The sequence below is a fragment of the Plecotus auritus genome, assembly GCF_963455305.1.
Source record: "Plecotus auritus genome assembly, chromosome: 1".
In the NCBI taxonomy this organism is placed as follows: Eukaryota; Metazoa; Chordata; class Mammalia; order Chiroptera; family Vespertilionidae; genus Plecotus; species Plecotus auritus.
The window spans coordinates 62,905,098-62,932,538 of record NC_137770.1 but is presented as its reverse complement, the minus strand read 5'-3'; the positions used below and the strand labels follow the sequence as shown (position 1 = coordinate 62,932,538).

The window sequence follows — 27,441 nt, the reverse complement described above, 5'->3', positions numbered from 1 at the left end:
CTTTCTCATGAAGCAGGCCTGAGAGTGAAATGCTACAGGAAGGGAGTTCTAGATGGCAACCAGCCTGTTACCAAGAGGTTTTATGTTCAGGTGAACAGTGGCAGCTCACTGCACTCAGCTCTATTCATTCTGATGAGAGAGAAATAAACATTTCACTTTTGCATGGAAAAGATTTCTCAAAACTGAGGTATTTTCAATTAGTAAAAATCTAATATTCCATTTATATTCAAATTAAACTAAAGCAAACATTAGTATCTCTCATTGAATTCAGGCTATTTGTTTTGCAAAGGCTGGACAGTCTGGAAAAGTAGATGTGGGGGGAAAGTAATACTCAGCTCTGGGGGCTGGGGATTGAGCCCAGGCGAGCTACTCCACTAGCTTTCTCTGGACCTCAGTTTTCTCATCCCTGTTCCCCCGACTCTGGGCGTTCCTCCCCATCTCCTCCCTCTCTCCCCAGTGGGAGCAACGTTTGAAATCATCTGTCTAGTCCAGTGGTCGGCAAACTGCGGCTCTGTTGACTAATGAGTTTGCCAACCACTGGTCTAGGCTAACCTTCTCATTTTACAGATAAGTAAGTAAGGCCAAGCCCCACCCCAGCTCACCCAGAGTAGCTCCATTTTTGTGTTTTATATTTTTGGGTTTGGCCATTTATGTGGGAAAAAGAAAACTCTCATGACTAATAATGAACAATTTGAAAATCACTGGACTAGACAACTGTTCTAGTTCTTTCCATATTTATTTGACTAGAAGCAACAGAGACCTAAGTTATTCTGAGTGATGGGGGTAATTGTGAAGGCGAGATATGTGGGTTCCCATGGAAAGCGGGGTCATTAGATTCACATAATGCTGTCGCTCTGAATTACTCAAAACACCACAAAGGAAAAATTACCAAAGTAAAACCCTAACCCATCTGTTAAAACTATATAAACTAAGAAGCAAAAATCTTCTTTGTATCCGTTGTCTCAGTCTCCAGGAGAAAAAAATCTCAGTGCATGGTTTGGTTCGTGACTCTTCCAACTTTTCTCTGCGATTATCCAGACATATCTAGATATTCTTTTCAATCAGAAAGTTGTGTTATGTGGCCTGGGCTGTACCTTGCTTTTATTACTTGACAGTATGTGAAGACTATTTTTCCAGATTAGTACATTTAGATCTACATCATTTATTTTTCTCCATTTAACAAGTATCTGTTGATGAACATTTAAGTTGTTTACATGCTTTTATATCATAACTAGAGGCCTAGTGCACGAAATTCATGCACTGCGGGGGAGGGGGTGTCCCTCAGCCCAGCCTGCACCCTCTCCAATCTGGGACCCTTTGGGCAGATGTCCAACTTTCTCATGAATCAGTTCTGAGAGTAAAATGCTACAGGAAGGAAGTTCTAGAGGGCAACCAGCCTGTTACCAAGAGGTTTTATGAGTGATGGGGGTAATTGTGAAGGCAAGATATGTGGGTTCCCAAAATGTACGCATTTGTTTTATTACTCATCTTTTTATTGAAAGCTGGGTCATTAGATTCACATAATGCTGTCGCTCTGAATTACTCAAAACACCACAAAGGAAAAATTACCAAAGTAAAACCCTAACCCATCTGTTAAAACTATATAAACTAAGAAGCAAAAATCTTCTTTGTATCCTTAGTCTCAGTTTCCAAGAGAAAAAAATCTCAGTGGGATCGGGCCTAAACTGGCAGTTAGACATCCCTCTCACAATCTGGTTCTGCTGGCTCCCAACTGCTCGCCTGCCTGCCAGCCTGATAACCCCCTAAACACTCCCCTGCCAGCCTGATCGATGCCTAGCTGCTCCCCTGCTGGCCCAATCACCTGCAACTGCCTTCCCCGGCCGGCCCAATCACCCCCAACTGCCCTCCCCTACTGGCCTGGTTCCCCCCAACTGCCCTCCCCTGCTGGCCTGGTCCCCCCCAACTGCCCTCCCCTGCTGTCCTGGTCCCCCCCAACTGCCCTCCCCTGCTAGCCTGATCGCCCACAACTACCTTCCCCTGCCAGCCATCTTGTGGTGGCCATCTTTGACCACATGGGGGTGGCCATCTTGTGCAAGGGCATGAGGGTCAATTTGCATATTACCTCTTTATTATATAGGATGTTGCCATGAGCATTCTTGTCCAGATATCTTCATATACTCTTCCTACAAAGGAAATTCCTAATTCATAGCATTTTCTTTCTAATAGAAACTGTCAAATTATGTCCAATGTCTTTTTAGTTAGATTTAAAGTCAGCTCATGCCATCTGATGCCAGATTAGCAGGAAGTCCATTATTTTTCTCTGGGGGCCCCTTCCTCCTGTGAATTGTCCATGAATCCCATGAGCGCTACTAATCCAGGGAGAGGAGTTCTATGTTCAGCGAGGAATCAGGAAGGTCTGGCCAGGCCATTGGCAGGACCCATTCTGGCTCTTTTCTCCCATCACTAGCATGCGTTGTCGATGCTGACAAGTCCCCTACAGTTTGGCGTGTCCTTGTCCACTGCTGCATTGACCTTTTCATTGGGAGGATGACTCTTACCCGCCACAGCCTTCCTTCCGAGGAGACAATGCCAGCTCCTCCGTGACATGCTGACCAAGGGTGCGCTAAGCCTGAGCTCTCGGGGGTGCTGTTCTTTCTGTTGCACTCAGGGGGCAGCTGTTGTTCCCATAGAATGTGTCCTCCAAGCTCATGTAGCTGGGTTGGGAGGGCTTCCCACCAGAGCTATGGACCGTTCCTCTGCCTCACCCACCCTCTTCCCAACACTGTCGGATTCTCATATCAGAAACCCAGGTTACAACTGGTCATCGCCTCCTCTCAAGGTAAGCTCTCCCTGGGAGACCACTGATGTGCTTTCTGACTTGAACCCTGTCTGCCCCATGAAGTTCTAGGCCTGGAATCAGGCACTGTTCTCTGCACAGGGGATACAGACAAAAGTTCTCCTGCTCTCTGAAGGCTTCCATTCTTTGGAGAGCAGGGATAGGTAATAAATGAATGTATACATAGGCAGGACAATATGGGATAATGGTAAGTGCCACAAAGAGAAAAGTCGGGTGAGCTGATGGGGCTACTTTCAGTTGGGGTGTCAGGGAAAGCCTCCTGGCGAACTGGCATTTATTTTAACTGAGGCCTCAGTAAAGATGTGGGCACAGCATATTGGGCACGGCAAAGACCGTCCCATGGGAATGGCCAATGTGACTTGTGTGGGGGAGGGGGATGGCCTCCCAGCAGGGCCACCTTACAAATGGATCATGCCAACACCCCCAGACAATGAGTCTAAAGCCTCTCCCAGCTTGCCCCATTCTCCAATCCTAAATCAAGATTCAGGAAGCCCTCTATGCCAACTGTGACTCCTTAATTTGACAATGCAGATTTTGTAACTTTCAATTTGGATTTTCTTCTTTTCATCCCAATTCTTAATCACTATTATCAGGAAAATAAATGTTTCTGACTTTTATGCATTCACCTCTTCATACCTATGTTTCCCCTTGATACACTCTTATACAGCCCACAATTGTTAAAAGAATATTCCCAAGTAATATTCTCCTGTGAAGAGTAACACAATTTCCTGGTAAATATCTAAATTGACATTCATCATATAAATGAAGTCAAAAGGTCAGGAAATGAAATCTTCATCTTTTTTTTTTTTTCTTTTTTAACAGAACCTGGGCCTACACCAGACCTGTATGAGTATAAAAGAGAAAGACTAATTTTCCCTATTGATTTTCCATTGTCTGACACCTCTCCTTCTGCTGTAATCCCCCAGGCAACAAATGAAGCATTGTAAAGTCTTTAATGTTCTTCTCAATGGGCAATTATACATTTTTTATAATAAATTTTGTCAGTGGTGCAGCTGATTACATTCATTTATGAAAATGACTAAAAACAATGAATCAAAATTTTTTCTGTCTGGTTCCTTTGAGATAATCATCAGAGCCATAATAAAAAGTGTAGACCGGGAGCTGAGCCCAGCTCTTCTGTGAGCCAGCGTGTGACCTTGAGTAAATGAGGCGACCTCTCTGAGCCTCTGTGTTCTTATCTGTATGAAAGGGAAAGTAGCAGGGCCCACTCTGCTTCAGCTGGAGTTGTTGGAGTGGGAGGGTGTGTTCTGTGCAGGGGCACCTGCATGTTCCCAGTCCTTAAGGTGGGGGCAGTATGTACGCATTTCTTTTATTGCTCATCTTTAAATTGTTCTTGCACATTCTATACATCTGTGATGTGTGTGATATATTTCACAGTAGATTTCTAAGGCAGTCAATAAATACTGTTGACAGACTACAAAAAGTTAACGCAGACTGAGTTTTCCCCTGGACCTCCTAGCAAACAGAATAAACCTAGATGGAAGACAAAACAATTTCCCCCTCAAATCAAAACATGTTCTTTCTAAAAAGTTTAATTGAAAAAGTGAAGATTTTGAATAAAACAACAGGGTGTGTCATGCTCAGGACAGCTCCCTCCCACCTGGCCCTCCCTCCTCCTCACTTAAGGTTTCTATATTTCTCTCCAGAAATAGCCTGGAAAGCCAAAGATAAAGAGAGAATCTTGAAAGCGGCAAGGAGCAGGAAGCATATAGAAATAAAAAGACTAACAGAGCACATGTCACCCAAGGATGTGTGCTTATTGGTTTTGAGAGAGAGAGAGAGAGAAAAAAACATCAATGTGAGAGAGAAATATTGATCGGTTGCCTCCTGTATGAGTGTAACTGGGAATCGAACCCACAACCTAGGTCTGTGCCCTGACTGGGAATCAAACCCACAACCTTTTGATGTACAGGACAACTCTCCAACCAACTGAACTACCTGGCCAGGGCTACATCGCTTTTTTATGTAAATGGAAGTACATTACATATGCTGCTCAGTACTTTGCATTTTTTATTTATCTTGGAGAGCTCACAATATCAGCCTTACGGAATGAAATTCTCCACCCCCCACCCCCGCAGTATTTCTTTGTGCAGCTATGCTACACTTTAACCAGAGCTCGCTGATAAATATTTAGGTTGTTTACAGTCTCTGCTCTTGCTCACATTTCTGCACCAACCATCTTTATGCTTACGTCTTCTCACACATATACTGTATGTGTGCATCTGTAGAGTAAATCCCAGAGTATATGGAGGGATCAAAAGGTAGACTCATGTAAATTTTGGTAGCTATTGCCCAAATCCCTCCAAAGAGGCAGAGTATCCCTTTACACTTCCGTGAACAGGACATGAGAGCGCTGCTTTCCTAACAAGCCTGCGACATGTGATCCTTAGTCTTTACTTACAAACCCAAAAGGCAAAAACAGAATTCCGTCGCTTGGATTTATTTCTTTAGCTCTAAGTGAAGATGAAGCTCTTTACTTTTTCTGAACTTCACGTTTGGGTCCATTGCCCATTTTCTTTTGGGTTCTTGTTCCTTTATGTGCTTCTTTGAAACAGCTCTTTATACACAAGCCCTTTGCAAGTGTTTTTCTAGGTTTGTGTTTCTCCTTTGTTATTGCTTGTAGTGTTTTACCTCTGGTAAAATTTTTAAGTATTACGTAGTCAAATGTATCAATTCAATCTCTATATGTAGTATGGGGGTTGTTTCGTTCTTAGAAAAGTCTTTCCTCTTCTAATGCTATTATAAATATTTTCCCTATGTTTCCTCTAGTAACTTTACTAGTTTCTTTTTTACTTTAAAATTTTTGATCAGTATCATTTAATTAACTTATTTAATGTAAGGAGTGAAGTAGGGATTCAGCTTCTATTTTCTCATGGAATGTCTATCCAGCTGTGTCAACTTTATTTCTTAACTAATAAGTTTTCTCCCCACAGCTTGAAAAGCCACATGATTTGGATCTAAAAAAAATGCTGTATCTAGATATTGAAAATTCTTGGATGATAAATTAACTGAGTTCTTAGTACATTCAATGAATCGTCAAAACAACAGTATAAACAGAGTGAGCTTGTCATGTGCTGGGTCTGTTCTAAATGAGTTGCATGTATTTGTTCATTTAATCCATGTAGCCATGCAATAAGGTAGGTGCTGTGAGCTTTATGTACAGACAAAGACACTGAAGCACAGAGAGGTTAAGTAACTTGTCTAAAGTCACACTGGTATGAATGGCAAAGTCGTGCTTTGAACACAGGCAGTTTGACTTTAGAATCCATGCTTCTCTCCACATGTTCTGCTGCCTTTGTGAAATGGAAAACACTTTTGTGCATGCTTCCTACATGCTAGGCTCTGTTCTAAGAACTTCACACATAACACTTTTATTTAGTCTTCACAACAGTCCTAAGAAGTAAGCACTAATGCTCTCCCCATTTTACAGACAAGCAAACCGAGGCAGAGTGTAACTGGAGGACAGACAAAAAGGGAGGGGGAGCAGCATGTGGTGAGTCCACAGAAGGAGCAGTTTTGCTCTATCTTTAGAGCAGCAAGGAACCACAGACCTGTTTGAATCAGGATGGACCCCATCAGATTGGGTTTTTGTGAAGTTCATTAGGAGCAGTGTGGAGAATGGACGAGGGAAGGGGCTGCACAGTGGGTGTGGGAGACCCAGACATCAGGCTAACACCTCGCTGCAATGGCCCCCCCCAACACCAGGTGCCATCCGGTGGTGAGTAGGCAGCATCCACATGGCCTGAGATAACTACCCTCTGGGGCTTATATTGTTTACATTTTCAGAGAAAACAAAAGTGTCCCTGCTCACCCAGCTTATAAGTGCTTGCTCCTAACCACTGAGCCTGTCGACCCTCTGTATTCAGGCCCGCAGATTGAGACCTTTAGAGGCTGGGGGGCCGGCTTAGTATAGCCTTGAAAATTGAATTTGACAATTCCTTCACCATCCTCTGTCTCTCCAATAGAAATTAAGAAAATTCTATTGACATCGTTGATAGATGAGCTTCCAATATCAAATATCTTCAGATCTTTTAAAGATTTCTTTTGTGGCCGAAACCGGTCTGGCTCAGTGGATAGAGCGTCAGCCTGCGGACTGAAAGGTCCCAGGTTCGATTCCGGTCAAGGGCATGTACCTTGGTTGCGGGCACGTCCCCAGTAGGGTGTGTGCAGGAGGCAGCTGATCGATGTTTCTCTCTCATTGATGTTTCTAACTCTCTATCTCTCTCCCTTCCTCTCTGTAACAAATCAATAAAATATATTTTAAAAAAAAAAAGATTTCTTTTGTGTCTTAGGTTAACTTTTCTTTGGACATCTATATATTCTCCCAAAGTGTATTTTTATAATTGCTTTCTTCTTGTGTGAATAAAGGGCAAGCTCATGGCCCCCTGCCTGCTGTGCTGCCACTAATCACAGCCTCTCTCCCCCCGCAGATCCGTGTGATGGTGGACCTGTGCAACAGCACCAAGGGCATCTGCCTGACAGGTAGGCCGACCGCGCTCACCCCCAGCTGCCACGGCGCACAGGCGTGCTAGCCAAGGGGCGGGAGGAGGGAGCACCTAGTAACACTGTAGGTTATAAAAATACATGTTGGTTTGCTTTTAGCAGATGTTTTTAATGGCGTGAAAATCAATTGTCACATAATTATGAAAAATAATATTTTCAGTATTGCCATAGAAATATAGCCATGAAAAATAATGAGGTCTCGGGTAATTAGAAACGTGTGGTATTTTGAACCAGAGCCATGGATGTTTTCCTGTTCCCGTTAGTTTTTTAAAAGGACGAGAAATAAAAAGACCTCGCTAAGTGGTAGAGTTCTCTTACCAGAGAATAATGTTCTCTTACCAGAAATCATTATTTCCCTACATCATACACATATGATACATATAGCATGCATGGGAAGCTCTAGAAGCAAACTGCTAATTAGTCGAGAAAGCACTTTTTCTGAAGTGTGGTCTGTGTGGTGCCTACCGTGTGCTGGGTGTGACTGGCAGGGTCACATGCTGACCCCCTGCACTCAGTGATTCAAGGATGAATAGACAGGAGAGGGAATGAACCTCTGGGCAGAGCAAGCCTTGCGACAAGGAGTGGCTGATGGATGGGGCAGAGGAGGAGGAGAGTGGTTTTGTTATGCTTATCTACACCTGAGTCAGACAGAGTCTTGCATCTCACCTGAGCGGGAGGGGTGCCTACCTCCTGCCTTCAGAAGCTGGGAGCAAGGAATACATGCACAACCCCACCCCAGGATGGGCCATAGAGCCTGATTTCAGACATTGCATTTCCAAAGGGAATACACTACACTCTGAGGAAACAGGAAGAATCCTTTTCGCATTAAAGTCTGTTATGGACTAAATGCATGCTCCCATGGACCTTACAGTATAACCAAGACTTGTAGCGCTCTGAAGCTTTGCTGGGCCCCTCAGACCATGGCCCAGGCTCTGGAAAGATCCCATTCACCCTTCACTTGCGCCCAGGGCTGCGCTGTGTCTACTGAGGAGTAAGAAACCTCACCCTTTTCGGCAGTATTCTCCCCAGTACCCACGTTACCTGTGTGCAGGAGGCGCTCACTGGGAGTTTGTCGAATGACCTGGGGTTTCTGTGAGTATTAAATGGGGGGGGGGGGGAGGTTGGGCTGCTAAGAAAGACACTTCCCCGAGGAACCCCAGTCCAGTCTGACTCTCATTTGCTTGGTTTGCCCTCAGAGAGAAAAGCTGTAATCCTGTGGCTTCTTGGGAAATGCTAATTGAATTACTCAAGTCACATTTCAGCCCTCACAGAAAGTTAAATATCTTCAGAACAGCTTGGTCCTTTATTCTGAAGCTCTTGTGGCTTAAGTATCTTCTTCCCTCTCCGGAAGTCCCTTTTCAGAGTTCCCTTGTGTGACCGTAATGAGCGCTGGGGAAATGCTTGGATGGATGGAATTACAGGCACAAAAGCCCTGTCGAGAGGCACAGGAAAAGCCTTTCTTTCTTATTTTTATAGTGACAGGAGGGCCATACTGTTCAGTGAATGTGTGAGGGGCTATTGAGACCACTTAGGGGAGATTGACGCGGCGGGAGAGCACATCTGTACATCCCTACGGGAGTGGTGCGGGAGGTTCTTTGGCACCTCAAAATGCTTTTCGAAGGCCACACCTTCCCTTTCACACCCGCTTGAAATTGGGCCTCCTTTTACACAGAAAGCTCGTCTATTAAAACTTTGGTGTAAAAGGTACAAGTTACAACGTGAGGTGGTGCCTTGGCAGAGGCCAGGCTGCCTGGGTTGGAGGTGGGAAGGACACAGGACACAGGACTGAATTGGCAACTTGAGGGGGAGGGGAGAGAGCCTTGGTGCCCCGGGGAGATGTGGGCAGGCAGACCCTGGGCTCACAGCCCGGGAACAAGATCTAGCTTTACACTGGGCTCATCTTTGATAAAGCAGGCACTTGTGAGGTGGGCCTCATCCGCTGTGACCATGGACCGCTCTCCTGTTCCTTGTCCTGGGCTCAGCTGAGGTTGGTATGGGGACAAGGACAGGTGCTGGGTTTTGTGCAGCCTGGACATCTCAGGTGAAGATGAAGGCAATTCAGTAGCTACAGTAGTAGGGGCTTTGCTGGTGCCGAGTGTGTCAAATAACATGGGCTTTTCAGGCTGCATCTTACCCTTGCACCCAGATTTCCTTGGAACCCCAGAAGCATCTCTTCTGGGAGAACAGGGGACTTAAAGAAGGCGGGTTCTTGGGTTATTCTTCACGTCCAGCGGTCTCCCCATAGGGTCTCGTTGGAAAAATCTCTAAGCCGTCACATTGCTGAACTGCTTGTTAGAACAGATGCACAGACACGCTTCGAATCCAGTGTTCATTCTCCTCACAGCCAGTGACTCCAACCCAGTGATGACACTTGTCACCACTCCGTATCCTATGTCCAGGCATACATCAGTAACGGATCACAGCTACTCTGAGCATGGCCTCCTATCGTTCCGTTCTGGTGCTCCGGAAAGCTGCTAATTGGTTAGAATAGGCACCTGAAATAAAACCCATTTGCCATCCCTATGCTAATTTATTAAGGTTGCCATAGTTTAAAGTTGAAATGCACCAAATAGATGGGATTGGACCAAAGCTGCAGTTTATTTTTCTTTCTTTTTATCGAATGTATTGGGGTGACATTGGTTAATAAAATCGTATAGGTTTCAAGTGTACAATTCTAGAATACAAAGCCGCAGTTTAATGGGGGCATGTGAGGAAAGATACCTTTCCATGTCAGGTGGCTCAGCACTGGCCCAGGAGCCGGTGGCGGGTGGCTGCAGAAGGTGTACCAGCACTCAGAGTGGGAGCTGAGGCCTCACAGCTGCAGCCAGCGCAGCCCTTGCTAAATGGAGGACAGGCCATTCCTAGCCAGTGCAGTGGATCATGTCTCCTTCCGCTGGCCTCCCTGAGCAGACAGCCGAGCCAGGTGAGAGCGTGGGCCTGCTCAGGCCACCCTTCAGGAGAACCATGCATGCGTGACTCCGGGAGGGAAGGGAGACCACACCTCCTTTGGCAGGGCTCCCGTCTGGCCCTGAAGTTGTGGCTGGCATGAATCCTGAGCCCCGGGGGAGGGGGGTGGTCCTTGCTGGGGTAAGAGTGAGAAAGGATCAGGACTCCAGACCTCAGCTCGCGGATGTTCTCCAGGCCTGGCAGCACCCGGATTATGAAGCTGCATCTTCCACTGGCTCTTCCGAAAGCAGGAGGAGAACCAGACCTCACTTTCTCAAATGTTTCCATTTGAGGGTTGTTGTTTTTTGCTTCTTGTTTCCCTTTATCAGCCAGACTTTGGGAAATGTGCAGCCACTTCCTTGGTCATTGCTGTGCTAAGCAGGTGCCTTGGGTCGTGCAACACCTGTTCTGACACCGTCCCAGGGTGGAAGGAGAGGCTACTAGAGGGAAATTAGAGACGGGCACCTTCCACTGTGATTTGGAAGGACCTTGGAGGGAGAAGCCAGGTGGGCGGGCTCTCCAGAGGCCCGTAGCTTTAGCCAGTGCCCGCCCTTGAAGACAGGAACTGAGCCGTATACTTCCTTATCATTCATTGCCCATAACTGTGGTGCCCGTATTTCCTTTTGCAATTAAGATTCTTTAGTTTTTAGTAGCAGGACCCCACTAGAGCATATTTGAGGGGAAACGAGTGCTGGTTACAAATTGATGTGTTTGCCCATGTTCTTGTAGCAAATTGTAAAATCTCAGTGGCTTAGCTTATTTCTCAGTCCACAAAGTCCAGCAAGGTTCAGCTGACTCAGGGTAGTTCTGGTGACTCGGGGATCCAAGCTGCTGCCATTCTGTGGCTCCATCATTTCAGCGCCAGGCACCTTGGTTTCCCCCTGGGACACCTTTGGTCCTCTAGTAGGCCAGGCCTGGAAGTATCTCACCACCTGCACCCTATGGGTCCCACCAGCCAGAACCCCACCATTCACATGGCCCCAGCCTCACCCCAGGAAGGCTGAGAAATGTGGTCTCTGTGGGTCTGGGAAGACAACAGTGACCCTGAGCTCGGTGAGCACAAAGCTGGCTTCCCACGAGGGTAACTTGCAGAGAGCCTGGAGGACGGGATGGCAGCCAGGCCCCAGAAGGGTGGGACCGGGAACCCACACAGCTCCTCTCTCACCTCTGCTTCTCTCCACTGCCTTCTTTTCTCTCTGACAATGGACATTTTTATTTACTGTGCATGGCCATTCACAGCCTCTGGTTTACAAACTGGGCTCACTGTGGGTCAGTTTTTGGTTTTAAGGAGAAAAAGAATCTAAGTGGCTCAGCTCCTATCAAGCATCTGGCCAGTTCGAATCCACTCTGCCTGGGAGTGCAGGTGGGGATGGTAGAGCAGCGGCGTCACTGCAGGGCCCAGCGCAGAATGAAAATGCAGGGGCCGTTGTTCAAAGGCAGGAAAAGGCTCCTCCTCTCTGGCAGCGTCTCACATGCAACCTGCTGTGGTGGGGCATTTGTTGTTTGCTACTTGATGTCGGACCCCCTGAGGCATGGGTACGCACCTAGTGAGACAGACTCACAGGCACAGGGGCCCACCCTGTGGCTCAGCCTCCCCTGACTCATGCCCAGGGCCCCACTGGGATGGAAGGCAGCAACAGTCGCTGCTGGGGGCTGGGGCGGAGAGTGGGGCGAACACACCACACCAGGGCAGGGAGCAGGCAGGAAACCGGTCCTGGGGATGCAGAGAGGCCAGGGAAGCAGCACCACATTCGAACCGAACCGAGGCCCCAAGTCCCTGGAACATGCATCACCGTCCCCTCAGACTTCATTTACAAACCACAGATTCAAAGATAAAGTTAGAATTTCTAGATGGCTACCACCGCGCATTATTCCCAAGCACAGGGCCCCTTCTGAGGTGGCAGGCCCAGGGGACCAGCCTATGCAGGATTCACAGGAAGGCCGCTGTCCACAGGTATTCCTAGAGGGTCTGGAACTCAGAGGAGAAAGGTCAGGAGCTGAGAAAACATCCTGAGAAACAGTATTCTAAATGCCATTTGGCACATATAAATAATGTGACGTTTGACATGATTATAATGCCGCATATTTGGGGCTGCTCCCAGGTGTACGGAGCCCTGGCAGCTAGCTGACTTGGCGTCCTGAGAAGACTGTGGCAGGGGCTTGCCATCACTGGAGCTCTCTGCTTCTGCGCTCTCTCTCCTCTCCAGCAGCTTCAGGGCAGGGGCCCTGCTGGATGGCCCCCTACGTCTTCTTTCCTGGTGCCTTTTCTGTCACTTGCCTCCCCACATATAGGGTGTGTCCCCCATCCCTCTGCACCCCAAAATTAGGCTGGCCCTAATTTTTACTCTTCCTCAAAACGAATAGCTCTCAACCTTTCTAGGATCAGGGACCCCTTCAAGGATCTGCTGATAATGATTGATTCTTTCCCAAGAAAATGTTCACATCAGGTGTGGGGTGGAGGGAGGAGACCCAGGACCATCTGCATCTCAGTCACCTGTCATGCTCGGTAAAATTCAGGTTCCTGGGCCTCTACACCCAAACTGGATTAGAATCTCCAGATGGGACCCAGGTCGCTGCATTGTAACAAGCATTCCAGGCAATTCTGTGGACTCAAATGACTAAGAACTGTAGCCATAGGGTGTCCATGGATCTTTTGTCAGGAAACCCTAATCTAAGCACTTCACTCTAGTGACACCCTTGGCCATGGCTAATGTGTCCTAAACATATAGTTCCAGCTAGGACCTCTCTCCAGTAGTCCCACTACCTGGAAATGGTATGACTGTCCTGGGAACTTTGAAGCCTATTATATACAACTAGAGGCCCAGTGCACGAAATTCGTGCATGGGGGAGAGGGGTGTCCCTCAGCCCAGCCTGCACCCTCTCTAATCTGGGACCCCTCAAGGGATGTCCGACTGCCCGTTTAGGCCCGATCCCGGTGGTATCTGGCCTAAACGGGCACTCGGACATGCCTCTCACAATCCAGGACTGCTGGCTCCCAACTGCTCACCTGCCTGCCTTCCTGATTGCCCCTAACCGCTTCTGCCTGCCAGCCTGATCACCCCCTTACTACTCCCCTGCCAGCCTGATTGATGCCTAACTGCTCCCCTGCCAGCCTGTTTGCCCCTAACTGCCCTCCCCTGCAGGCCCAGTCACCCCTAACTGCCCTCCCCTGCAGGCCTGGGCCCTCCCCCCCAACTGCCCTTCCCTGCAGGCCTGGTCACCCCTAACTGCCCTCCCCTGCAGGCCTGGTCCCCCCCAACTGCCCTCCCCTGCAGGCCTGGTCACCCCTAACTGCCCTCCCCTGCAGGCCTGGTCCCCCCCAACTGCTCTTCCCTGCAGGCCTGGGTCCCTCCCAACTGCCTTTCCCTGCAGGCCTGGTCGCCCCCAACTTCCCTCCCCTGCTGGCCTGATCGCCCCCAACTGCCCTCCCTTGCAGGCCTGGTCCCTCCCAACTGCCCTCCCTTGCTGGCCACCTTGTGGTGGCCATCTTGTGTCCACATGGGGGCAGGATCTTTGACCACATGGGGGCAGCCATCTTGTGTGTTGGAGTGATGGTCAATCTCCATATTACTCTTTTATTAGATAGGATAGAGGCCTGGTGCACGGGTGGGGGCCAGCTGGTTTGCCCTGAAGGGTGTCCCAGATCAGGGTGGGGGTTCCCTTGGGTCGTGAGGTGGCCTGGGTGAGGGGCCTGTGGTGGTTTGCAGGCTGGCCACTCCCCCTGGTGACCCAAGCGGAGGCCCTGGTATCTGGAGTTTATTTATCTTCTACAATTGAAACTTTGTAGCCTGGAGCGGAGCCAAGCCTTCTGCTTGCTCCATGGCGGCAGCCATTTTTTGGGGGGATTTATGTATCTTCTATAATTGAAACTTTGTAGCCTTAAGCGGAGGCCTGGGCTGGCCAGGGTGTGTGGAAAGCTTGGCTTCCTCCATCGCCGTGGGCAACCCTAGCCTCCTGCTCTTTCCAGCTCTGTGGCTGCTGCCATTTCTGTTTGGATTTATGTATCTTCTATCATTGAAACTTTGTAGCCTTAAGCGGAGGCCTGGGCCGGCCAGGGTGTGTGGAAAGCTTGGCTTCCTCCATTGCCGGGGAAACCCAAGCCTCCCTCCTGCTCTCTGTGGCCGTAGCCATCTTGGTTGGGTTTATTTGCATATTCGCTCCTGATTGGCTGATGGGCGTGGCTTGTGGGCATGGCTTGTGGGTGTAGCGGAGTGATGGTTAATTTGCATATTACTCTTTTATTATATAGGATTGGTCTTACTTGTTTACCTCCTTCCCCCACCCACCCCTTACCAATCTGCACATCTGAATTTGGCTCCATCTGCAGTCGGGAATTTGATTGATTGATTTCTTTGGACCTCTGTCAACTATCTAGTGTGTGTGTGTGTGTGTGTGTGTGTGTGTGTGTGTGTGCGCGCGTGCCATCTTGTGGCAAAGTCATGTAGCACAGGCTACACTAATCCTAAAAATGTGGTGCCATTTTCAGCAAATTGTTTTGGCCCGAGGTAGGACTATATGTATTGAAAGCATACCTTCAAACACGTGTTCTTCCATGAGTCCCCATGTATGTAAAATAGCCTCTCTCCATTAATATCCTAGGCCTTTTTTGGCCTCACACGGAACCTTGCTCATTCTACTGAAATACCTCTGGAATGTCTAGCTTTCTCCACAACTCTACAGTCACCAACCACATTTATCCATAACCTCACCCCTAATTTTAACTACAAAGACTTTCTGGGTATTTTCTCTCCATCCTTTTCTTTTCCCTCTTTCTTTCTCTCTCTCATCTTATTCCCAAGTTCTCTTCAACTTCCATCTATAGGGGAGATCTCAAATGCACTGACTTCATGGTATCACCCCTCTCCCCTGCTTAATAACCTACTGTAGCTCCCCACTGCCTCACAGATACTGTCCACACCTCTCTGCTTGGCACTCAAGTGCTGCTGCCCCACATCAGCCTCATCTTCACATACCAGCTTGATCTATCTCCTTCCTTTCTCACCTTGAGTCATGCAAATTCCCACCTCTGTACTTTTGCTCCTTCATGGGATGTCCAGCCCTCACCCCTGCAGCCATCCCAGGCCCATTGTTTCTTCGGTGCCCCAGCTCCAGGCTCACCCTCTCTGGAGGCCTCTCAGACAGTTGTGTGCCCAGGCTACCCCAGCACCCTTTTGGGGTTTTGCTTCTCTGCAGCTCCCTCACATTTCATTGTGATTGCAAAGTATCTACCTTCCCCTGGTAGGTTGTCAACACAATAGACACAGGGGCCAACCTTGCTGCTGCTTAGTGAATTTTGGTGCACATAGTAGGTGCTTAGTAAATGGTGACCTTTCTGAAAGGTCACAGCTTGGATTTATGGACGACATTTTCCCTGTAGTACTGGTGATCACATGCAGCCTAGAGAACGGAAGGACCTCAGCTGCTCCTGCTACAGCCTCACTAGCTTGTCTGAGTGCTCACATAGAATAACTGATGAGAAGACTCTCCTATTTGGGAATGCAAAATTCTTTTGTTAGATTATGTGTAAATGATCCATCTGAACACCCTTAGATTTTCTGGGTAATTACACACTAAGGAAACTATTTGCTACCTGATCTGGGCCCTCAATTCGTCCTGGGCTATTTCGTGCAACAAAATAGAGACCTGGAAGGTGAATCAGCTTCTGCTCTCAGCCCCCCTCAGTGGCCTAGCGGAGACACACTGGCTGGCTGGGAGCACTTGGGACTGCTCTCGTGACAGCCAGACCTCAGTCCTGCAGTGCCAGCACTTACCTGTGCCAGGGCTGTAGTGCCTACCTATATTGTCACCCAACCTCACTGAATTAAGTTGATTGCTTGAGAGATGACTGATTTCTGAATCAATACAATTATTCTTGGTCCACTGAAACTTAAACAGAAGTGGTTTTGGTTGGCAAATGTGTCTGTGCTGACTTGATCTTAAGAATCTTTTGGGTAAATATACTGAATTCTAAGTAAAAGGAATGGGGTGGTTCCTCGCCAGTACATTCTAAGAGGGGGGAAATAATTTTGGGGTGTGGAGCTGGCTTTGTTTTCTTCCACCTATAGTTCACCATTTAAATTTCTTTTCCTATTCTAGGACCACCTGGCCCACCAGGTAAGAGCCCATGGCTTATCCTAGTTCATAGGGGGGGAATATGGGTGGCTAACTCCCCAGGATCACTCAGAGGGACTAAGGTGGGGAAAGGGGAAGATTCTAGAGCCAACCCCGACTATCACTGTGTCCCCGCTTCTCTCTGCCCCAATCTTGAACTCTTCTGCCCCTCCCACTTGAGAACCTGCCTTCACCATCCCCCACCTGTCCCTGCTCCAGGCCAGGGTAGCAAAGGAGGCAAAGGAAGGGAAGAAGTGGGAAGGATCTTGGAAAGGTGTTGATGCTGCCCAGTTTCACTGGCTACAGGGAATGACCTGAACTTCAGTGAAGAGATGTTTTTAATGTTTGTTTCCCGTGTTTGATGCAGGACCGCCAGGAGTTGGTGGGCTACCAGGACACAATGGGTCGGATGGACAGCCTGGTCCCCAGGGCCCAAAGGGCGAAAAAGGAGCAAATGGAAAAAGAGGAAAAATTGGTATTTTGGCAACTCTTTCATTATTTACCTCGTTCATTTCTGTTACTGCATTTTGAATGGGCTAATATGTGTGCAGTGGCTAGAAAGTGTTGTATCTTTGCAGGCAAGGCTGGTTCGACTCTTGCCTGGAAGTTGCTGTGTTTGGGGGGCCAAGGGCATTCTTGTTGGTACTGACAATAGTTTATCTCCCTGGGAACTGCTTGCTCTGATGCAGACTGACAGATGGAAGGGGCGGGAGCCGGAGCCCAGGGCGGGGCACGCCATGGGCTGTGTGCTGGCTGCATGTGTCACGCCCCAAGCCTTTCCAGGGTCAGTTCCTGCCTTGCCCTCTCACTGCCTTCTTCTGCCTAGAAACGTTGTGTTTGATTGAAAATCAGTTGTGTGATGTCAGCCTCTGAGTTTTCCTAGTAGAGGAACAGCTGGAATGATTTGAACGGACTAGTGGCATCCCAGCCTCCCTGAGCCTGCACTCGGGTTGTGGGGTCCCAGCTGTCAGGGCCTCCTGTCCAGGGGCCACAGGGTGGTTGCAGAGAGGTGGTGGCCTCTCCGAGAGACTGCCTGTGCCCCTGTGAGCAGCAGTGCTGCCATCACCCGAGCCGAGGCCCGAAGCACCGAGGTGTCAGGTATGTCCAGGGGTCAGTGAAAGGCAGGGCTCCTGCGGGGCCTGGCAGGAGGCAGGGGGTGGGCAGGCGGGTTCTGAGGGGCTCTGAGTACCAATTCTGGGGGGCCGGGGAAAGGCCTGCTAGGCAGATTCACTGAAGAAAGCTGTCATGTGGCATGTGGAAGCTCGAGTGCCAGGGGCAGGGCTGCTCAGGAGGCCTGGCTCTCAGCCTCTGGGCCGGTGGAGGCTCCATCACACCCTCTAGTTTATTTCCAACTTCGGGGCTCTGCTACTCCCGCTCACGTGGCTCTGGGCTAGAAGAGCTACTGGGAGATTCTTCCAGACAGCACAGTCCCCCTCCCAGCACTCTGCTCTTATTCCCATAACAATGTAAGTGAGAGCCTGTGGAGAGGGAGAGTCGTGGAGGGGCTTTGCCACTTGGCCAGACCTGCATGCTCACGTTCCCAGGGGGCAGCCCCTCTGACAATGGGCAACACAGTCCCCAGAAGGCCAGTAATTACAGCCCGTGCTACAGAGCAGTAATGGATTGTTCCGTGTTGGATAGTAATTATAAATGAACATCAGCATTGAATAATGATGACCAGCAGTGTACAGACATTTGGTTTATCCTGGGAAGCCCCCAGAAATGTGACCCAGTCCTAAGGATTGAGCAACGAGTGTATGAGGGGCAGCCGAGGGGAGGCAGCCACTGTGCTGGCATGGGCGTGGTCAGGGGGAAGGGTGTGGGTTTCCAGAAGGGCTCTGGCTTTGCAGAGGTGAGCTCAGCATGCGGCCCACAACCCAGTGAGGGCAAAGCAAAGGTCCGTCCACGCAGGTAACGCATGTTTATGTGGCAGGTACTGTTGTAGATGCTGGAGATCCAGAAGTGAAAACGCTCACAACATCCCTGCCTTCATAACGCTTAAATTCTAAGCTGGGAGAAGGAACAGTCGACAAGATCCACAAGTAGAGTAGATTGTTACACGGTGGTAAGGGGGAATATAGAGCCAGGAGAGGGAATGGGGCGTGTCGGGGGTGACCGGGGAGTGGGAAGCCATGTAAGATCCCTGGGAAGGGAGCTTTGAGCAAACACCTGGAGGAGGTGAGAGCAGGGGCCTTGGGAGAGAGTTCCAGCAGAACCTGGGAGGGCAGCTTGCCCCCCGTGAGTCTGAGAAGCCACAAGGAAGCCAGGGTGGCCGGACAGAGAAGGAGAGGTAACCGTGGTCAAGTTAAGACCAGAAAGGAAAGAAGACAAATCAGGTTGGCCCTGGGCATTTGAAGAACTGTGGTTTGTGCTTAGAGCGAGATGGGCAGGATTTACAGCAGAGCAGAGACCTGCCCTGCCCCACTGGGGAACCCACCACCCTGGCAGCTGTGCCGGGGAGGCTGCAGGGCAGGAGAGAGGAGGCTTGGAGAGGGCTGGCAGTGGGTGGGTGGGAAGGTGCTGGATTCTGTTTCTCTGGGGGTTGACCAAGTCCTCATTTCTTGGAGATTCCATAGAAAGGGCAGCAAAGACACAGGCCTTCCCAGTGAGGGAGGCCTCCAGGGTCGGCAACGTTAGAACTTAGAACAAGAAGTTCCCACTAAGGTGGACGTTAGAACTGGAGTCACCAAGGGCCCAACAGGGGGTCCTCGCCCTGGGCTAGGGGAAGTGGAGACTAACCACCCTTCTAATGCATAGAGACCAAGGCCATTGGGAGAGCCTGGCTCTATGGAAAGAGGTTGTTGAAAGCTTTGCTCAGCCCTGGGCCAGCTCAGACTCCAGAGCAAGGGCTGTGCTGTCCCCAGTCACCCTGCTAAGGGCCCTGGACTGTGCTTTCCCTCCTGCTCCCAGCCTGAGCCTAGAATGCATGTCCATACCACCCCGCAGTCAGCTTTCTTGCAGGGCACCCAGGATGGCACAGCCATGGAGGGGAAATGTCTTTATCCTGAGAGCAGGAGAAGCCACAGAGGGGTTCCAGCAGGAGAGAGTGACGTGATCAGATCTGCCTTTATAAGAACCGGTGTGCATGGAACACATTGAAATAAGCACAGGAGACAAGCAAGCGTGGAGGCAGGGAGACGTTCAGAAGCTTCTCAAAGAGCAGGCGGAAGGGATGGCGGGAATGGGTATGGAGAGACAAATGGAGTGGGTATTTGGGGGTGAAATCTGCAGTCGGTGATGGCAGGTGGATAAACAGAGGTGGAGGAGGGAGGCCCTCAGGCAGACTCCAGGTCTCTGCACTGCCTGACTGCTCTGCCCCCAGGTGGGAGCCCTGCACTGACTCAGGTTCAGGGAGACTGTCAGGAGCTCAGCGTGGGATGTGCTGAGATTGCGATACCAGGGGAGGAGATGTCGGGGGGCCTTGGGGATGCAGGTCTGCAGTCAGAGGAGACCAGTGGGCTAGAGGTCTACATGGCAGAGTATCAGAGACCACGGGCATGTGGGCGTGGCTGTGGGAGAGCCTGGGTGGAGCCCTGAGGATCAGTAGCATCTGACCACGTAGAAGTGAGCCTCCAGGTGAGCCGACCATGGAGGCTGGGGACAGCAGAAGCGGGTGGGAGTGTTTGTCAGCTAATATTTATTGGACAGATTGAGAATACTGCTGGGGAAACAAAGCTGACGTATCTCCCACTCTGGACCCCTTTCCATCTGATTGTTCATAGTCAGCAGTCTAGTACATCGGTAATCACATTAGATACACATTTGAAGGAAAGAACAGAGTGCTTTGAGATACACCGGTCTGATGAAATCAGAATTTCAGAGCTCTAGCCTAACCATTGTTTCCAAGAGATTGAAACATCAAAGATAACCCTCAGTTTCTGACCTTAGGAATGCTAAGTACGATGCAGGACTAGCATGGAGCAAGAGCCGATGGCTCAGGTCGAGTTCTGGCTCTTCCACTTGGTAGCTGTGTGCCCTGGGGAAAGTTACTTAATCACTCTGTGCTATGGTTTCCTCATCTGTATAACGGGGACAATAATAGTATCAACCTCATAGCATTGTTAGGAAGAGTGAGTGAATTAATATATACAGAAGTAAGTGCTATTTATATTAGTGTTAGCTGTTGTTACCAAAAATGGGAAGGAGGAATTTCGTTTTATACCTAAAGGAAATCTAAGTGAAAATACTGTATTCATTTGAAAACACTGACTTAGATTTGGAGAGAAGAATTGAACTAAAAGAGACTTAAATGTTGTCATTTTGCAACTAGCATCTTTATGAAGTTTGACATTCTGTTGCCTCAAAACCAAACATTTACTTTCTCTCTCCATGTGTCTTACTGTCTCACTTAAGAGTTAATGCTGCAGTGTCTTCTCTAAAAATCAAATTCTCATAAAAACAGAAACACCCTCCTCCTTATTCATCTCCGTCTTGGGAATGGGTATTGTGGACACCCTCCAGTACCCTTCCCTCCACCCTCAGTCTGTGACAGATGGTCCTGCCAAAAATAAGCCATCCTCCCTCACCCCCTACTGAGAAGATGTTGGAGTTGACCCTTGCAGCATCGCAGAACCCCCAACTCTAACGCTAGTGAGATGGTTTGTTTTGAGTGGGCACCACGGAGGAAGGAAAATAGCAGAGAGGCCCTTGTAGCACAGGACCTAGGCAAGCAGATCTGGCCTGTCTTCCCTGGCAGAATGTGCTGACTCGAAGCCTGCCAGGGCCCAGGCGACACAGCGATAGTATCACCAAGTACATCTGAGTGGGGCGGGGGAGAGTACCCTCCATGGGTCTTCTGATGGTGCGTGTGATTAGGTCGCAGGGTGCTTCTGACACCAGCGCATGGCCAGCACGCGGACAAGGAGGTTTTATCTACAGACAAAGGGAACTGTGTCACAGGCAATAGTCATAAGAGGGCAAAGACAAAACATTTTGTATGTTGACAAAATGTCCATGACCCTTTTCTATTTTTCTTTTTTTCTTTTTATTGAATGTATTGGGGTGACATTGGTTAAATAAAATACATAGGTTTCAGGTGTACAAGTCTATATAATACATCATCTGTAGATTGTGCTGTGTGTTCACCACCCAAAGTCCTCTCCTTCTGTCACCACGTACGTATCCAGCCTGTACCCTCTTCATCCTCTCCCAACCCCCTTTCCCTTTGGAAATCACCATACCACTGTCTGTGTCTATGAGGGTTTTGGTGTGGGTTTTTTTTTTTTTTTGCTAGATTACTTCATCTTTTTCACCCAGCGCCTTACCCACCTCCCCTCTAACAATTGTCAGTCTGTTCTCTATCTATAAGTCTATTTCTATTTTGTTTGTTAGTTTATTTTTTTCCATTAGATTCCACATATAAGTAAAATTATATGGTACTTGTCTTTCTCTGACTGGCTTATTTCACTTAGCATAATCCTCTCCAGGTCCATCCATGCTGTCACAAAGGTAAGGTTTCCTTCTTTTTTTACGGCCGAGTAGTATTCCACTGTGTAAATGTACCAGTTCTTTTATCCACCTATTGATGGGCACTTGGGCTGCTCCCAAGTCTTGGCTACTGCAAACAACACTACAATGAAATAGGGATTGGGCCTAAATTGGCAGTCGGACATCCCCCGAGGGCACAGGCCGGGCTGAGGGACACCCCCTCCGTGCATGAATTTTGTGCACTGGGCCTCTAGTTGACTATAAAGGCATGGGTATATTTCTGGGCTCTCTATTCTGTTCCATTGATCTATATGTTTTTATGCCAGTACCATGCTGTTCTTATTAATATGGCCTTGTAGTATACTTTGATATCAGGTAACATGATTCCTCCAATGTTGTTCTTTCTTGAGATTGCTGAGGCTATTTGTGGTTCCATATAAATTTTTGAAATATTTGTTCTAGTTCTGTGGAATACGACGTTGGTATTGAATCTACATATTGCTTTAGGTAGTATGGACATTTTAATGATGTTAATTCTTCCTATCCATGAACACAATATTTGCTTCCACTTATTTGCATCTTTTTCAATGTCTTATGATTTTCTGAGTACAGGACTTTTACATCCTTGGTTCAATTTATTCCTGGGTATTTTATTTCTTTTTGATACATTAGTAAATAGCATTATTTCTTAGTTTTCACTTATGATAGTTCATTATTGGTATATCAAATGAAACTGATTTCTGGATATTTATTTTGTATCCTGCTACTTTACTGAATTCATTTATCAGTTCTAGTAGTCTTTTGATTGAATCTTTAGGATTCTCTATATAGTATCATGTCATCTGCAAATAATGACAATTTTACTTCTTCCTTTCCAATTTGAATGCCTTTTATTTCTTCTTTTTGTCTGATTGCTGTGGCTAGGACTTCCAGTACTATCCTATGTAATAAAAGCCTAATATGCTAAGTGTCCGGTCATCCGATTGTCTGTTCAACCAATCAAAGCGTAATATGCTAATGATATGCTAAGGCCACTCAACTGCTCACTATGATGTGCACTGATCACTAGGGGGCAGACGCTCAATGCAGGAGCCAGGCTCATGGCTGGAGTCAGGCTCACTGCTGGAGAGCGCAGCAGTGGTGGCGGGCCTAAGCCGTCAGTCAGACATCCCCTGAGCGCTCCCAGACTGCGAAAGGATGCAGGCCAGGCTGATGGACTCCCCCTGAGTGCACAAATTTCATGCACCAGGCCTCTAGTACTGAATAAGAGTGGAAAAGGTGGACCCCTGCTTTGTTGCTAATCTTAAGAAAAATGCTTTTAGTTTTTGCCCATTGAATGTGATGGTGACTATGGGTTTGTCATATATGGCCTTTATTATGTTGAGATATGATCCCTCTATTCCCACTTTGCTGAGCTTTTTTTAATTATAAATGGGGGCTGGATTTTATCAAAAGTTTTTTCTGCATCTTTTGATATGATCATGTGATATTTATCTTAATTTTGTTTACTAGTATGTGGTGTATCATGTTTATTGATTTGTAGATTTTGTACCAACCTTGCATCCCTGGAGTAAATCCCACTTAAGCATAGTGTATTATCCTTTTAATGTATTGCTGGATCTGGTTTGCTAATATTTTGTTGATGATTTTAGCATTTATATTCATCAAAGATATTGGCCTATAATTTTCTTTGCTTCCAGTGTCTTTATCTATCTGGTTTTAAAATTATGATAATCTGGCTTTGTAAAATGAACTTAGTAGTCTTCCCTCCTTTTGAATTTTTTGGAATAATTTGAGAAGGATAGGTATTAGTTCTTATTTGAATATTTGGTAAAATTCACCTGTGAAGCCATCTGGCCTGGGACTTTTGTTTGTTGGAGTTTGTGTTGATGATTTTTTTTTTTTTAATTACTGCTTCCATTTCATTAGTTGTAATCTGTCTATTCAGATTTTCTGATTCTTCCTGATTCAGTTTTGGAAGATTTTATGTTTCTAAGCATTTATCTAATTTGTCCAGATTGTCCAATTAGTTGGCATATAGTTGTTTATAATATTTTCTTACAATCCTTTGTATTTATTTGGTGTCAGTTGTTATTTCTCTTTCATTTTATATTTTATTTATTTGGGTCTTCCCTCTTTTTTTAAAAAATATGTTTTATTGATTTCAGAGAGAGGAATAGAGAGATAGAAACATCAATGATGAGAGAATCATCTATCAGCTGCCTCCTGCACTCCCCACACTGGGGATCGAGACTGCCAACTGGGCATATGCCCTGACCAGGAATCAAACCATGACCTCCTGGTTCATAGGTCAGTGCTCAACCATTGAGCCACTCTGGCTGGGCAGAGGTCCTTCCTCTTTTTTTCTTGATGAATCTGGCTAAAGGTTTGTTAATCTTATTTATCTTTTCAAAGAGCCAGCTCTTCATGTCTTGATATTTTGTATTGCTTTTTAGACTGTTTTATTTAATTCTGATACTATCTTTATTATTTTGTGCCTTCTACTCACTTTGAACTTTGTTTGTTATTCTTTCTCTAGTTCGTTTAAGTGTAAAGTTAGATTGTTTATTTGAGGTTTTCTTGTTTCTTTTTTTTTAATATATTTTATTGATATTTTACAGAGAGGAAGGGAAAGGGATAGAGAGCTAGAAACATCGATGAGAGAGAAACATCTATCAGCTGCCTCCTGCACACCTCCCACTGGGGATGTGCCCGCAACCAAGGTACATGCCCTTGACCGGAATCGAACCTGGGACCCTTGAGTCCGCAGGCCGACGCTCTATCCACTGAGCCAAACCAGTTTTGGCGAAGTTTTCTTGTTTCTTGATGTAGGCTTTAATGCTATGAATTTCCATCTTAAAACTGCTTTTGCTGTGTCCCATAGATTTTTGTGTTCTCATTTTCATTTGTTTAAAGGTATCTTTTGATTGCTTCCTTGATGTCATTGTTAACTCATTCATTGTTTAGTAACATGTTATTTACCTTCTGGGTCTTTGCATGTTTTTCAGTTTTTTTCTTGTGATTGATTTCTAATTTCATATTATAATGGTCAGAGAAGATGCATAAAACTATTGAAACTTCTTTTGTGTCCTAATATGTGGATTGTCCTAGAAAATGTTCCATGTGCACTTGAAAAGAATGTATATGCTGCTTTGGGGTGAATTGCTCTGAAGATAGCAATTAAATTCTTGTGATATTGTGTGTCATTTAAGGCCACCATTTTCTTATCAATTTTCTGTCTGGATGATCTACCCATTGATGTCCATGTGGTGTTTTAATCCCCTATTATGACTTTAGTACTATCAATCTCTCCCTTTATATCCATCAAGATTTACTTTACATATTTAGGTGCACCTATGTTGGATGCATAAATGTTTACAAGGGTGACATCCTCTTGTTGGATCAATCCCTTCAGCAATATGTAATGTCCTTCTTTGTCTCTCATTATGGTCTTTGTTTTGAAGTCTATATTGTCTGATATAAGTTTTTCTACCCCAGCTGTTTTTCCATTTCCATTTGCATGAAATATCTTTTTCCATCCGTTTACTTTTAGTCTGTGTGTATTCTCTTCTTTCCTAAGTTGGTTCTCTTGTAGACAACATATACGTAAGTCTTGTTTTCTTTTCCATTCTGCTATCCTATGTCTTTTGAAGCATTTAAGCCATTTACATTTAAAAGGATTATTAATAGGTATATGTATATTTCTATTTTATTCTTTAAGAACTATGTTCTTCTTCATTTCTCATAGTACTGGTTTGGTGGTGATGAACTCTTTTAAGCTTCTTCTTATCTGAAAAGCTCTTTCTTTCTTCTTCAATTTTAACTGATAGCCTTGCTGGAAAAAGTAGTCTTGGTTATAAAAGTTTCTTGCTTTTCATAACTTTGAATATTTCATACCAATATTTTCTGGCTGAAAATGTTTCTGTTGAGAAATCATCTGACAGTCTTATGCAGCTGTCTTTCTCTTGCTTTTAAGATTCTCTCTTTGTCTTTAGCCATTGCCATTTTAATTATGATGTATCTTGTTGTGGGCCTCTTTGAGTTCATCTTGTTTGGGACTCTCTGTGCTTCCTGAATTTGTGTGACTTTTTCCGTCACCAGATTAGGGAAGTTTTCAGTCATTATTTCTTCAAATAGGTTCTTGATCCCTGCTGTCTGTCTTCTCCTTCTGGTACCCATGTGATGCACATGGGTTACAATTCATGTTACCCCAAAGGTCTCTTAAACTATCCTCATTTTTTAAAAATTATTTTTGCTGTTCTCATTGGGTGTTTTCTGCTACCTTGTCTTCCAAATTGCTTATTCAGTTATCTGCTTTATCTAATCTACTGTTTATTCTTTCTAGTGTAGTCTTCATTTAGGTATTGTATTCTTCATTTCTGATTTGTTGTTTTTTTTATTGTTTCTATGTCCTTTGAATGCTTGATAACTCTTTATTGAAGTTTTTACTAAGTTCCTTGAGCATCCTTATAACCATTTTTTGAACTCTATATCTAGTAAATTGTTTGCCTCCATTTCAGTTAGCTCTTTTTCTGGAGATTTCCCTGGTCTTCTATTTGGGGTATGTTTCTTTGTCTCCCTATTTTTGCTACTTCTTTATGTTTGTTTCTATGTATTAGGTGGATCTGCTATGACTCCCAGTCTTGGTAGGGCAACCTTATGTAGTTGGTGTCCTGTGGGGACCCAATGGTGCAGTCTCCTTAATCACCTGAGCTGGGTGCTCCAGGAATGTCTTATGTGCCCCCACCCTTTCTTAACAAATGCTTAAAAATGATCATGCACGCCATGGCTGGTGTCGTTCAGTGTTTAGAGCGTTGGCCTCTGCACAAGATCACAGGTTGAATTCCTGGCCAAGGGAATGTACCTGAATTGCAGGTTCAATCCCTGGCCCCGGTCTGGGTGAGTGTGGGAGGCAATCAATCAATGTCTCTCTCTCTCTCTCTCTCTCTCTCTCTCCCATCCCTCCCTCCCACTCTCTCTAAAAAAAAACAATGGGAAAAATATCCTCATGGGAGGACTAACAACAACAAAAAGAAAGATCATGCACATCCAGATAAGTATCAAAATACACCTTTAAGCAAAGGTCTTTAATATCTTTAGCTTTAAACACCTGCCCCTGTAGGGGCTGCCTTACAACAGCTGCATTACAGCATGAATATTTTCCTGTTTCACACATGACCTTTTTGAGAAAGAAAATAAAAGGCATATGAGGAAAGAATAAAAGAAAAGAAGGGAAAATAGGATGATGATGCAGAAAGGCTTTTTGTGACTGGAATAAATGCCTGAAAAAAAAAAAAAAACTCTGAGGTACCGAGAAGATACCATTTCCCTGAGCTTTGCTAAATCTGGGCATGTGAAACCTTTAGACAGTATCAGTTATACTTGGTGCATTGTGCTGACTGGACTCTATGGCAACGGACTCATCTTTTGTGTCCTGCAGATAATGTGCCAAATTGCCTATTTAAAATACTGACAAAAGAAAGTCTTCTCATGAAGAGATTCCCGATTAAGGGCTCCTTTAAGTGAGCAAACCACTTTCCAGCAAGATGTCCTGATGACCTGGGCAGGGATGACCCAGACTGATGGATTTCCAATGCTGTTGTGAGAGATGTATC

The 27,441-nt window shown here is 46.5% G+C and overlaps 1 protein-coding gene across 1 annotated transcript in view; it reads left to right on the top strand.

Moving 5' to 3' along the window:
• Positions 1 to 27,441, top strand: part of GLDN (gliomedin) — a 62,975-nt gene that overhangs the window by 20,935 nt on the left and 14,599 nt on the right. Inside the window, exons 2-4 of the mRNA XM_080672801.1 lie at positions 7,270 to 7,321; positions 16,385 to 16,402; positions 16,767 to 16,874. Of these exons, the coding sequence (XP_080528927.1) occupies positions 7,270 to 7,321; positions 16,385 to 16,402; positions 16,767 to 16,874 (178 nt within the window). The remainder of the gene's footprint in view (positions 1 to 7,269; positions 7,322 to 16,384; positions 16,403 to 16,766; positions 16,875 to 27,441) is intronic.